The sequence below is a fragment of the Muntiacus reevesi genome, chromosome 2 (genome assembly GCF_963930625.1).
Source record: "Muntiacus reevesi chromosome 2, mMunRee1.1, whole genome shotgun sequence".
Lineage (NCBI taxonomy): Eukaryota > Metazoa > Chordata > Mammalia > Artiodactyla > Cervidae > Muntiacus > Muntiacus reevesi.
In genome coordinates this window covers 63,857,964-63,870,384 of record NC_089250.1, presented here as the reverse complement: position 1 = coordinate 63,870,384, position 12,421 = coordinate 63,857,964, and the positions used below count along the sequence as shown (strand labels likewise).

Below are 12,421 nucleotides of genomic sequence, written 5' to 3'. Positions count from 1 at the left end.
ACTAGCTGCTTCCCCTCTGTGGGGCTCGGGTTAGAGCTAGGCTGGCAGTTCCCAAAGTGTCTTTACAGATATTTCATTTGATCTTCAGGGCAACCCTGTGAGATTGACACAACTATTCCCTTTTTACAAATGGAGAAACTGAGACTGGGAAAGGCTGAGGGTCTCATTCAAGGTCACAAGGTTTGAGGCTGGCAGACCCATGGCCCCAGAGGTCTTAGACCACCATGCCCAAACTTTAAGGTTGGTCAGGTAAAGAACAACTCCTTTCTTCCCTCACCCTGACCAACCTTCTCAGCAAGACCAAGGCAGCACAAACCCTGGATCACCTGTCCAGTGTGGTGGCTTGCATGTTCTGGCCCCAAACCTCACAGCCCAGCTGCCTAGGAGGCCGCACCCCCCTGCAAAATTTGATTACTCAAGTTGGCAAGAACGTAGCCCCCACCCCCAGTCGGGTCTAAATAAACGCCCAAGTGATATCACATCCTGCTGGCTCCAAAATAGCCCAGGCCTGCCCACAAGCGATCACAAAATGCCAGGCCATGCAGGGCCAAGCGGGCAGGGATGCCCAGCCCGTGGCACGGTCCACACACACACACACACACACACACACACACACACAAGCAACTAAAGCAGAAGCCTCAGAGCAGGAAGGCCCCCACTCCCACCTCTGCCACACAGCCTGGCCCCTCCCCCCTTGCCCTCTTGGTGGGGAGTCCCCAGCGCCAGCCCTCGCCCCAGCGCCAAGCCCATGGAGCCTCGGCCGCGGCCAGCCTGCGGGCGGACTCCGGCCCGACCCAGACACCCCACCACTCACATTGCTTCAAGAGCTCCAGACAGAAAGCCATGAGGGCCGGATGGGGGTCAGAGACCCAGAGACCGGCAAAGACAGAACAGGGGAGAGGGGGAGCAGGAGCGGGGAGAAGGGGGAACAGGGGGCTGCGGCAGGGAAAGCGGGGGGGGGGGGCGGGGTGCGGGGCAAGAGCCCCCGGCAGAGGAGAAGCCTCAAAAAGGGGTCTGCAGTGCAAGAGACATCGAGCGGTGACACCAGCAAGGCAGATGTGAGGACAGGGAGAGGCAGGGAGAGCAAAGCAGGGGACCCCGACCCAGGGGGCTGGGGGGCGCGGAGTCCCGACAGAGAACAACGACAGGGGGACAAACCAAGGAAAGGCAGGGAGGGGGTACGGAAGTCAGGGAGCTGGGGAGCTTCGGGGGTCCCAAGGAGAGACCCCAAGGGATCACAGAGGTCCCAGCGTATAGAGGGGGCATCAAAAGAGGCAAAAGCCTGCAGAAAGGAGGGCTAAGAGGAGGCAAGACCCCCGGGGTGTGGGGGACAGATGGGAGGATCCCCAAGGGATGTGCGGGGAGCGTGGAAGGTGTTCTGAAAGAAAGCCCCCTCCCCACAAGATGAGAGGGCGCTCAGAGAGGGAATCCCGAAGAACAGGGGCGCTCCGAGAGGGAGACTCTGAGGGATGAGACGAGCGCTTTGAGGGGGACCCGAGATCGGGAAGCGAGGGAGGGGCTGGGAGGCAGCGCGAGGGCAGAGACAAAGAGACAGCGAGCCAGGGAGAGACAAAGCGGGCGGAGCGGGGAGATGGGCCCCAGGGTCGGTGGCTGGACAGAAGGACGGAAGCGCGAGCGGGCGGGAGGACGGACGGACGGACAGACTGGGAGGAGGGCGGGGGCAGGGCCGGGCGGGGGCGGCGCCCGTCTCCTCGCGGGGCCGCGGCTGCTCTGAGCGGCGCTGGGCGGGCCCCAGGCGTCCGGGCTGAGGAGGCGGCGGCGGCGACGACGTGGACCGGACAGACCGATGAAGTGACGGACGGGCTGGCGGCAGCTGCGGCCAGCGGCGGGCACTCACCCTCCTCCCTCACGCGGCCCGGCCCGAGGCTCCGGTTTTGTACGCCCGAGGGGCGGGGCCTCTGGGTTAAAGCCCCGCGCCGGCCCCGCCCCGCCCCGCCCCCCGCGTCAGAGGCGCGCGCGCGTCGCTCGGGACTCCCGGGATGGGCGGGGGCGCGCGCGGCCCTCTCGGCACGTGGCCCGTCGCGCGCGCCCGGCGGGGCGGGTGCGCAAGCGCGCGGGGCGCTCAGTCCAGCCCACGCCCAGGCCGCCCGACCCAGCGAGGGAGCGCGCACCCACGTCAGTCCGCGCGTGCCTGAGCACCCGGGACTCCGCCCCTCCAGCCGCCCCCACCAAAACCGGTTCCAGCTGGAACGAGACGCATGCTCCCTGACGAGCGAGGGGCCCGGGGAGTCTGTACCAGTTTATCGTGGCTACACCTGGATGTTCCCCAGGGGAAACAGAGGCTCCGCACAAGCAGGTCGTCTCACCTGTGTGTGGTCAAATTAGCCTCCCAATACTTTGGACTCTACGTCCTAAGGGTTTCTAGTGTCCCCACCGCTCCCTCCTGGTTTTGCTGTGCTCATCTGGGGTCTTCCAGGTTGGGTTCTAATCCCTGCTCAGCCTCTGGAGGGCGGTGTGACCTTGGACAAGATGCTCATTCAACCTCCTGAACCTTAGTTTCCTCTTTAGTAAAATAAAACCATTACATCCACGATACCTTGGAGGGCCAAGTGCAGTAGGAGCTGTATAAATTCCTAAGTCACTTTCTTTACGACTCATGGAGCTTCCCCACCTCATGGAGTCCCCGCCTCGCCCCTGCGAGTTCCCCTACTCACAGTCCTGGCCCTTGCTCTGGGCCTTGTCCCTCTGGGCTGCACCTACATTAGGTCTACAATCTGCATATCCAATTTCTGCCCCCACGACCTGCCTTCCTAAGTGACCTAGACAAGCCCCTGCCCTTCTCTGCGCCTCTGTTTTCCAAATGTAAAATGGAGGAAATTTTACTGAAGATGATACAGTCTTTCCAATACCACTGTTGTGATTTTTACATAAAGTTATAATGATAACAGCAGGCTTCCCTGGTGGCTTGGTGCTAAAGAATCTGCCTGCAATGCAGGAGATGCGGGTTGGATCCCTGGGTTGGGAAGATCCCCTGGAGAAAGAAATGGCAACCCACTCCAGGATTCTTGTCTGGGAAATCCCATGGACAGAGGAACCTTGCGGGCTACAGCCACAGGGGCACAAGAGTCAGACATGACTGAGTGACTAAACAGCAACAACAAAAATATTAAAAGCAACTGTTTGTTTTTAATATTGATGCCAGGCACTACCATTTTGATGCCAGGCACTGCACGAGGCATTTTGAAAATACTAGCTTACTCTGCCCTTCTCACAGTCACTGGGCTACACCTATACCATTCACTCAGTCTTTAGATTGATTATGTGGGAAAATTCAGGAAGCCCCGAAGCACAGCCTGACTGTCTTGCTGTGTCCCAACCATACCTAGCCCTGTTTCGCCTCCATCAGCTACTGAGCCCTCCTGCCTCAGGGCATTTGTACCACTCTTCTCCCAGCCTGGAGTACCTCCCCACCACTACTTCTTCCCTCACTTCCTTCAAGAGTTTGCTCAAACATGTTTCTCAATGAGGTCTAACCTGGTACCCTATTTATGCTGCAATATCCCCCCCCCACCCCCCGCTGGCACTCCCAGTACTCCTTGCCCTACACTACTTTCCAATAAGCCATATACTTAGGGGACATCCCTGGTAGTCCAGGGGTTAAGAATCTGTCTTCCAACGCAGGGGATGTGGGTTCAATCCCTGGTTGGGGAGCTAAGATCATACATAGCAGGACAACTAAGCCCACGATGTGCCCCGTGCCACAACCACAAAAAGATCGTGCCACAACGAAGGCTGCAACCTGACACAGCCAAAATAAATAAGTAAATATTTTTTAAAAACCCATATACTTATTTGCATTATTTATACTGACTGCTTTGTCTGTCCTCCAACCTGCCCATCTGCGCCCCACAAGAGTGTACTCTCTATGAAGGCCAGGGTTTCCATTTTGTTCACTGAGGTGTCCCTGGTCCTGCACCACCACTTCGCTGGTGGAAGGTGATCAGTAAACTCTAATCAATGAAAGGGCTGTCCCATGGCAAGGCTCCTGTCCTTCATCACCACTGTAGGGCCTCCACGGTTCAATGTAAGCACCTTAGTCTCTCCTCCTTTGGCCTGACCTCTCTGCCCTTGAGGGAGTAAGGGATGTTTTTGTCTCATTCAGAAACCTGGGGTTCCCAGCCTGCCCACCAGTCCTTGAGCCCAATCACTGTTTCCCTGAGAAGGTTCTACCGGTCTGCCAAAAGTGGGACTTTGGAGAGTGACTCAGTTAATCAGGGACTTCCTGGTCCCAGGCTGGGTGGGGCCCAGGGAGGAAGCCCCCATTCCGCCCTCTGTGGGGAGGGCCCTCGTTCAGGGGGCAAGAATTCTGGCTCCTCATCACTCACTCTAGGAAGGTCTCCTGGACACTCTGACTCTATGTTCCCTGCCCAAGCTCCCTGGGCCTTGCCTGGGCCAGTGCACAGCCTCCAATCCATCCTGCCCATGTTGTCAGATGAGTCTCCTTGAAACTCCTGTGACCACACTGCAGCTCTTTACCAGAACCTTGGATGCACACCCCTCAACATCCACAGAATAGTGGGGAACTCAAGTCAGGCTGACCCAGGCGGGGAAGAGCTCCTTGACCTACTAACTGGGTTACACTCACCTCTTCTAGGCTACAGTTTCTTTATAAAATATCTGTCAACATGTATGTGTGTATGTGTGCACATGTGTGTGTATGTGCGTGTGCATGTGCATAATTAACTGGGCTAAATCAGGGATGTCAGATAAGTGAAACACTCCTGGCCAAAGCAGACATCACTAATCGATGGTGCCACACTTCTCTGCTTAACTCACTCTCAGTCCTGAGCTCCAGGGATCAGGAATGACACCTGAGTTGAAGCCTATTTGCATCGCTGGACATGATGGTGTTTGAGGTTCCTCTCAGCCCTGACGCTCTGGAGACTGGAGTGTCCAACCTGACAGGAGCCTGTAGCGTGATAATCAGAGACTGCGGAGGGTCAGGCCTGGGACAGGGCTTGGGGGATGAGGCCGCCTGGAAGGTTGGCTGCTTACTGGAATTTTGTCAGCCTTCCTTCCTGTGTCTGTGAAGAAGAGAATGAATCAGAGAAGAAACTGGGGGAGTTCCGGGGGAGGGGAGAGGGAACAAAGAAAGGAGGACAGAGCTTTCTGTGACTCAGATAGGTGTTTGGGGGTCTCCAAACCCAAGCCTCACAACATAGATGGAGAATCTGGGACACAAGAAGGGGCCAGGATCCACCCAGAGTGACTTAGCAGAGCAGAAACTAGATCCAAAAAGATCCAGGGTGTTTCCCAGGTCAGCAACCTATTCCAGCTCACCCTAGAGCTTCAAGCACCACCAGAGAGTGACCCCAGGTGTGTGGACCTCTGTGCATGTACACACGTGTACCCACGTGCCCTTGCAAGAACGCAGCTGGCGCAGGGCAGGGGCGGGTATCACCCCACAGCCCACCACCATCGCGGCTCCTTAGTGATGTCACAGCCTCTCTTGTGATTCAGAGGGAGTGGGAGAGAGACAGGCTGGGGAGGGAGAAAGGCCAGAAATGGAGAGGAAAACGGGAGAGAGGGTGGTGGGGAGAAATGGGGCTGAGGGAGACAGAAGGCTAAGATGATGGCGGGGAGGGGAAGCTGGGAGAAAGGGATGGAGGGAGGGTGGGAGGGAGGAGAGGAAAGGAGGTGGGCAGAGTCAGAGATGGGAGGAGGGGGAGGGCGGGCGTTCTCTGTTCTTTTCTTTCTCAGAAGTGGAGAAAGAGGAGGGAGGATGGGGCAGACTAAGGGGTACCCAGGGGCCTTCCTGGCAGGTCCTGTGGCTGGGGAGGGGCATGTGTATGTACCTAAATGTGTATGTGCTGCTTCCCCCACCATCCCAGTAGGGGCTGACCCCCGCCTGCCTGCCAGTCACCTGCCAGAGCTATTTCCGGAATGTGGAATCTGGGTCAGAAAGGGGGAGGGAGAGAGGAGGTGTCTGTGGAGGCAGCGCTGGCAGCTGGGAAACTGGCCAGTTCCTAGCGGGTGGGTGGGTGGGTGGGAAGCTCTATGCCTTGCCCATGGCCACTGGGGAGGGGCCTACCTCGGCCAGGCTCTCATTGTCTCAATAATTGCCCCCCACATCTCCTACTTGCTGGCCAATGGCCTGAGAGCATATATGCCCATGTGACAGTGACAAAGAGCTTTCACGCCCCTTAGCAACTTGGGGACTCAGAAGAGCCCTTGTTGGGCTCACTTCTTAGAGACATATGCTGAGGAGAGGGGGCAGCCTTCTGAGCAGGAGACCCCTGCAGGGAGACAGTGGCTGAGGGAGGGTGTGCCTGTGCATGTTAGGGTGTGTCTGTAAGGAGAGAGGTGATGGCAGGCAAGACTGCCATGTACGGTGGTACAGGTTGTACACAGATTAAGGATGCCACGTATAGGAGAGGGTGCTGTTCACAACATAGACATAATTGAATTATATATTTATTATGACATGTTTGTGGCAGATGGCAGCACAGGATCTAAGCCTAATAAAAATTGTGTGACGTGATAATCTTGCAACAGATGACAGTTAAGTATCTTTCCTAACCCAGCACTAAGGTATCTAAGGAAACAATTGCAGCTCTGGGCAGAGGTCTGAAAATCTGGTCACTTTGGTTTTCTTTGGAAGACAGGTGAGTTTACCTGCTGAGCATGAGGGAGTCAGAGGTTGGAGTAGAGAGAAGCAAGAATGTAGTGGTCACTATGGAGACCTGGATGGAGGGCTGAGTGGGGAAACAGAGCGGTGGAAGGGGGGAAATGTTTTTGGTGGCTCCAATCTGGTAGGGGCACAATTTCCTCACTGGTGTGGAGGTGGCATGAGCCTTGAAGAAGACACGCACATATGTGAGAGCATGTGCAACTGTATGTAGCAATTAGGTGTATATGTGCACATACATGTGAGAACACCAATGTGCATATGCTTTTATATGTTTTCTTAGAGGTCTAAGGGTTTAGAATCTTACATATGTCCACAAATAGGTATATATGTGCACACATGTCTGGGTAAGGTGTCAGATGTTGCTACCAATACTTTTTAATTTAAAAATACATTAACTAAATTAATTAATTTGACTGTGCTGGATATTAGTTGCAGAACACGGATCTTTAGTTTTGGCAGGTGGGATCTAGTTCCCTGACCAGGGATTGAACCCAGGCCCTCTGCATACGCCAGGGAAGTCCTCTCATACTTTCCTGAGTATCTTGGTTTGGGCTTAAGTCCCCAAACTGAGAATAATTGGAGCCCTCCCACCTCCCCCACCCCCACCTTTCCTACATTTAGAGCCAGAAATGCTGGATCATTCATATGGGAGGTGCAGAAGGGGCTGTGATTGAATTTTTGGCCTCAATCCTCAACCCTTCCCTATGTTCACACCCTTTGCTACATAACTGCAGTTTCTCCCACAAAAGGTCGAGTGTATTTCCCTGAACCTTGACTTTGGGCTCACGTGACTTGCTTTGACCAACCAGATGTTCACAGGAGACTTGAAATGTGCTTGTACAGTGGGCTTAGCCCTCTTATACTTCTGCACCTCCATGGAAAGCACATGGCGTGGCTTGGGCACTGATTCCAGAAGTGCACTTTCGTCCCAGGAGGAGAAGGATATAGGACATGTGGAGCGAAACCAGGTGACTCGAAAGCTCATGAATGAGAACAAATGTGTATTATTGGGTGCCGCTGAAATTAGATGTGCTTGCTTGTTCCATGGCATTATTGTGATAATAGTTGATATATACAGAAATTGATACCAAGAGTGGGGTGTATGAGCAATAAAAATAAAAATATGTAGCACTGTCTTCAGGACCAAGTGGTATGCAGTGAACTGTCACTGGAGGCTGGAAAAAATGTGACCTCACACTATGCAGAGACAAAATGCTTAGTAAAGCTGTCCATCTATAGTAACTTGAAGAGAACCAATGGATTTGGGCAAGATGGTTTCCAGGTAAATGTTGAAAGTAAGAGCTGGTGCCTCTGGGCTGAATTTGATAAGGACTTAGAAGAAAGAGTGGAATTAATAAAAGATATAGGGAGTGTTGAGTGTTTAGAGGGAATACAGAGAACTCAGAACTTGGCTGAGTTGAAAAATAAGTCAGTCAATGCTTCTCCAGCCAGTAAATCAGTCTCAAATTAATATGCAGCCCGGGGACAAAGATCAAACCAAGGTCATGGCCAGTTAAGATATAACATGTGGGCCAGATCCAATCAAGAGCATGGTTACAATATCTTTTATTAATACTTGAAAATAATAAGGTACCGTTTAGTAGATGCTCTTAGCTGCTCAAAAGGGTTTCCAGAAAGTTTAAGACCATGGCCCCACAGAAGCACCCAAAATAGTCATAATTGAGTAGAGAGAGACTGTCATAACTCGAAAATTAATGGTGTAGTTTTTGCAATATGGAAGTTAAGTGGAATACAATACATAGAAAACCCATAAAGTGTTTGAGGGAGGTGTGTGGCCAAAACTATGATCGCTTAGGCTAAAGAGACTGAGACCATTCAAGGTGTAAAAAGACAACTTCCTTCAGGCAGGAAGCAGGCAACAACAGTTCGTCAACTGCCCAAAGACCCATATTCTCCAGTGCTTTCTTTAGACATGGCCAAAAAAGGCTAATGGAAGAGGAAGGACTTCTGGAGAGCTATAGAAAACCATGGCTTAGGGCATCAACCCCAGGGAGCAGACCTTGGGCCTCATCAAGAGATATTCCCTCTCCCAGAGTATCTGCCCAACATTTGCCAAGAGGGACTTCACAATGGCCATGGATCAGCAAGTCTCTGAACCCCTTCCCCCTCCTTCTGAACAAGAATGTGACCTGCAAGTCATCCTGTCCCTATTTCACCAATGCATGCTGTGTGTGTGGGGGGGGTGGTGGGGGGGACTCGTTGTTTGGGAGGTGGGAGGTAGATATCTTTTTTTCTTTTTTTAGGTTTTGGGTTCCTCAATCAAGAGGAGCCACATTCAGATCTGACACAGATCATGAGATCTTTTTTTCTTCCTTAAGAATATATTTATTTATTACTGAAGGATAGTTGATTTTCAGTGTTAATTTCAGGTGTACCATGACATCCTGATGTTATGGTTGAATGAGATTTTTCAGGATCTTTGGGATAAGGCTATTTTCTGTAAGAGGGACAGGAATAAATGTGGCCAAGAAAGTGGACCACAGTAGATTGAGTTACTGACCCTGATTCTTCACCCCTTCCTCAATCCTCACACTTTACCATATAAATCAGTTTCTTACACAAAGGTGGGAAGGTACTTCTCCATCCCTTGTCTTTGAGCTTAGTCATATGACCCCCTTCAACCAATAGGATTTTTGTAGATATTATGCAAGCAGGGACCTTGAAATGTGCCTGTGTAGTTAGGCTTGCTCTCCTGAGCTTCTGCCATCACCACAAGAAGAACATGCCCTGCCAAAGCCACTGATCCCAGGATACTTTGGTCCCGGGAAGAGGGTGAAAAACATGTGGAGTACATTCCAGCTGACCACAAATGTGCGCAAAAGAAATAAATGTTACTTTTTTTTTACACCTCATTTGTGGTTGGTTGTTATGCAGCAATGTTGTATCAATAGTTGACCAATACAGGGTTCCAAACAGTTCTGAGACATGTGGCCCATCACCCAACCTCAGCCCATTCATGAGTGCATGAGGTAGGGGGAGATTAGTGAATGAGGGTTTATTTGAAGAAAATCGTTGGAGGTGCTATTGGATTCCCCAGGCTCACCTTCTGCTTAGAGAACTTCCCTTACAGGACTTTGCTGGTGGTCCAGTGGGTAAGACTGTGCTTCCACTGCAGGGGGCGTGGGTTTGATCCCTGGTCGGAGAACTAAGAAGATCCTGCAAGCTGTATGGTGTACTCCCACCCCCACAAAAAAAAAAAAGAGGGAGAATTTTCCTTGGGCCTGGTGATGTGGAGAATCTGATCCTTCACCCAAGGCTCTTAGAGGACTGGAATAGGGCGTCTGGGAGAGTCAGGCAGAGAGACTCCCTGGATTTGGAGGTCAAACAATGTGGACCCCAATGCCTGCTTGAGACTCCTATCATGGAGAGGCTGGCAGGGTTAGCTAGAAGGACGGGTGTAGCAAACCTCCCTGTACTCAGAGTTCTGCAAGGCACAGGCCCCATTGTCATATAGGTTAAGTCAAGCTGAGGGAGACAGTGGGGCTGGAGTTGTCTTCAGAGGAGTCTGTCCAAGAAGCCTGCCTAGCAGGGGCAGGTTCCCTGGCAAAAAAAAAAGGCTGAGTGGGGAGGAGAGGGACCACTGGATGGAAAAGCTGAGAGGCAATAAGCAGCAGTGGCCTGGAGGGGGATTGCCCAGGCCAGGAGGGGAGGCATCATGAGGGCCTTCGGGACAGAAGAAACTCCAAAAGCATCACCTAAGAGAAAGAGCTGCAAGTGGCGTCTGTCTCATAGAAAAGTCCTGATGCTAGACGACCCCTGCATTAGTGACCTTGCCCTCCCACTGGAGGAACCAGCAATGGCCACTGGTGAACAAGGAACCCAAGAGACACTGACCACCATGCTCAGCTCCCCACTGTGGGCTTTCCAGCCCAGTCAAGCCCTAGCTGCCAGGTGCATGAGGTCTGAAGTGGATGAGCCTGGTGTTTTGAAATGAGGCCAGAAACTCTCGAAATCTGAAAATGAGACTGATCCTTAATGTCTAAAAGTGATAGGAAAAGCTCAGGAACCCGCCCAGATATCACCCATGATTGGAAAGGCAATAGTGAAACAAAGTGGTTTCTTGCTCTGTCCCCAGCCAAGTTCATTCCAGTCAACAAGCTGCTTTCTTGTGTATAGAATTCCTTGAAATTCAGGCTCATTTGTTCACATCAAACACCAACTGAGCACTTGAAACAAGTGTCTTGTCCTACAGTAATCCAACCCCAAATGCCTTTGATTGTCAGGAGGCTCTGAGTCAAGACTGAGAATCAGTAACAACAACTACATTTGTCAGCTCCTACCGCAGGCAAGGCCCCACCCACCTAAGCCTCCCCAGGCACAGACTTACTTCATCTGCGGGAGAGCTCTCTGGGGTCTGGTTTATGCTTCAATTTATAGATGGGGAAACTGAAGCTCGGGGAGGAAGAGTTGCTGGCCTGAGTGAGATCAAAGTTCTGTCTACTAAGCCAGAAACTGTGCTATGATTTTCCTGGGTCTTGATATCATGGCTTGCTCTGGGAGAGAGGGTCCCCCCTTTCTCTGATCATCCCTGGGTTATCGTCAGAGAACTCAGAACAGGTATCAGGAAAGACAGGGTGTCTCTGATTGTGAATGAGAGACACCTGCAAACTCACCCCTTTGAGACGGCTCAATGCAAAATTGCAATCCATTCTCTTCCCTGCAGGGTCCCACCCTCCCCACAGGTTTGCCTACCTGAACTAATCCAAACAGGTAAGGAGGGCTTCAGTGAGCCCTGCCTGCCAGCAGGAGGTTGCTCTGAGTCAGGGTTTAGAGACCCAGGGGCCACCATGTATCTCACAAGCTAGACCCCTTCACCCCACTCCCGGTGTTGACATCTCGCTCTGTGACCCCCTCCCCCACGCCCCGTTTGAGCTCCAGTTTACCAATTGGTGGGAAGTTCAGCCCCAAGGGCTCCTGCTTTGCCTAGCCACCCCTCCACTCCTGGCTTGCCCACTATGGATTCCTTTCCATCTGCAGTCCACCAGGCACGGTCCTAAGGGCCCCCCTGGCAAAACAAACGAACAAGTCCCGCCCCACCTCGGTACTCACTCGGAAGCGTACGACTATTGCTGAGGCTGCCGGTGCTGGGCGGTGGGGAAAGGGACTGCAGGGAAACACTGTCCTCCTCCTGCGAGCAGCCCGCCTGGATGGCGCGCAAGTAGCTGTGGCTGCGGGAGCGGAAGTAGCTGGGCAGCGGCAAGTCTAGAGCCTCAGCCGCAGTCGACTCCGCTTCACTGCAGGCCGACTCGCAGGCCGCCTCGTACTGGTCGCTCAGATCTGCCTCCCGGACCTGTCCGGGCAAAAGCAGGCATCAGGGGCCATCTCCGCCCATTCTGGAGGGATGGGGGGGCTTGGTGGTCGGTTCAGCTGCAGAGCTGGAGTCTGGTGCTGCAACTCAGCCCATCTTCCTGCTCCCATCTCACTCGGGGCATAGAATGGGCAGAGGGAGCCCTTAAGAAATAGACAGCCCCTCTCACCTCTCTGGGCCTCAATTTTCCCATCTCTAAGATGAAGGAGAAACTGTTCAATATACTTTCTAGGATGTTAACTAGGTTATATCTTGTGTGTTCAGACTGATTAACTAATAGATTTTGAGGTTACATCTGAAGTCAACCAGAAAGAAGGCTATACTCAATTAGTAATGTTTGCCTTGATGATTGGAATGAGGAGGTGGCACTAGATGTGCTAGACATTTACCATCTTATGGTCCAATTCCTTCATTTTTATAAGCAAAGAAACTGAAGGCGA

The 12,421-nt window shown here is 52.6% G+C and overlaps 1 protein-coding gene across 2 annotated transcripts in view; it reads right to left on the bottom strand.

The window, feature by feature from the left end:
* The window catches only part of DLGAP4 (DLG associated protein 4), an 85,568-nt gene that overhangs the window by 61,179 nt on the left and 11,968 nt on the right, over positions 1 to 12,421 (bottom strand). The window contains exon 4 of one of the 2 annotated variants that reach the window (XM_065921938.1): positions 11,723 to 11,963. In XM_065921938.1, coding sequence (XP_065778010.1) covers positions 11,723 to 11,963 — 241 coding nt within the window. Of the gene's footprint in view, positions 1 to 814; positions 1,853 to 11,722; positions 11,964 to 12,421 lie in introns of those variants that run through there. The other variant, XM_065921939.1, reaches the window with a different exon arrangement.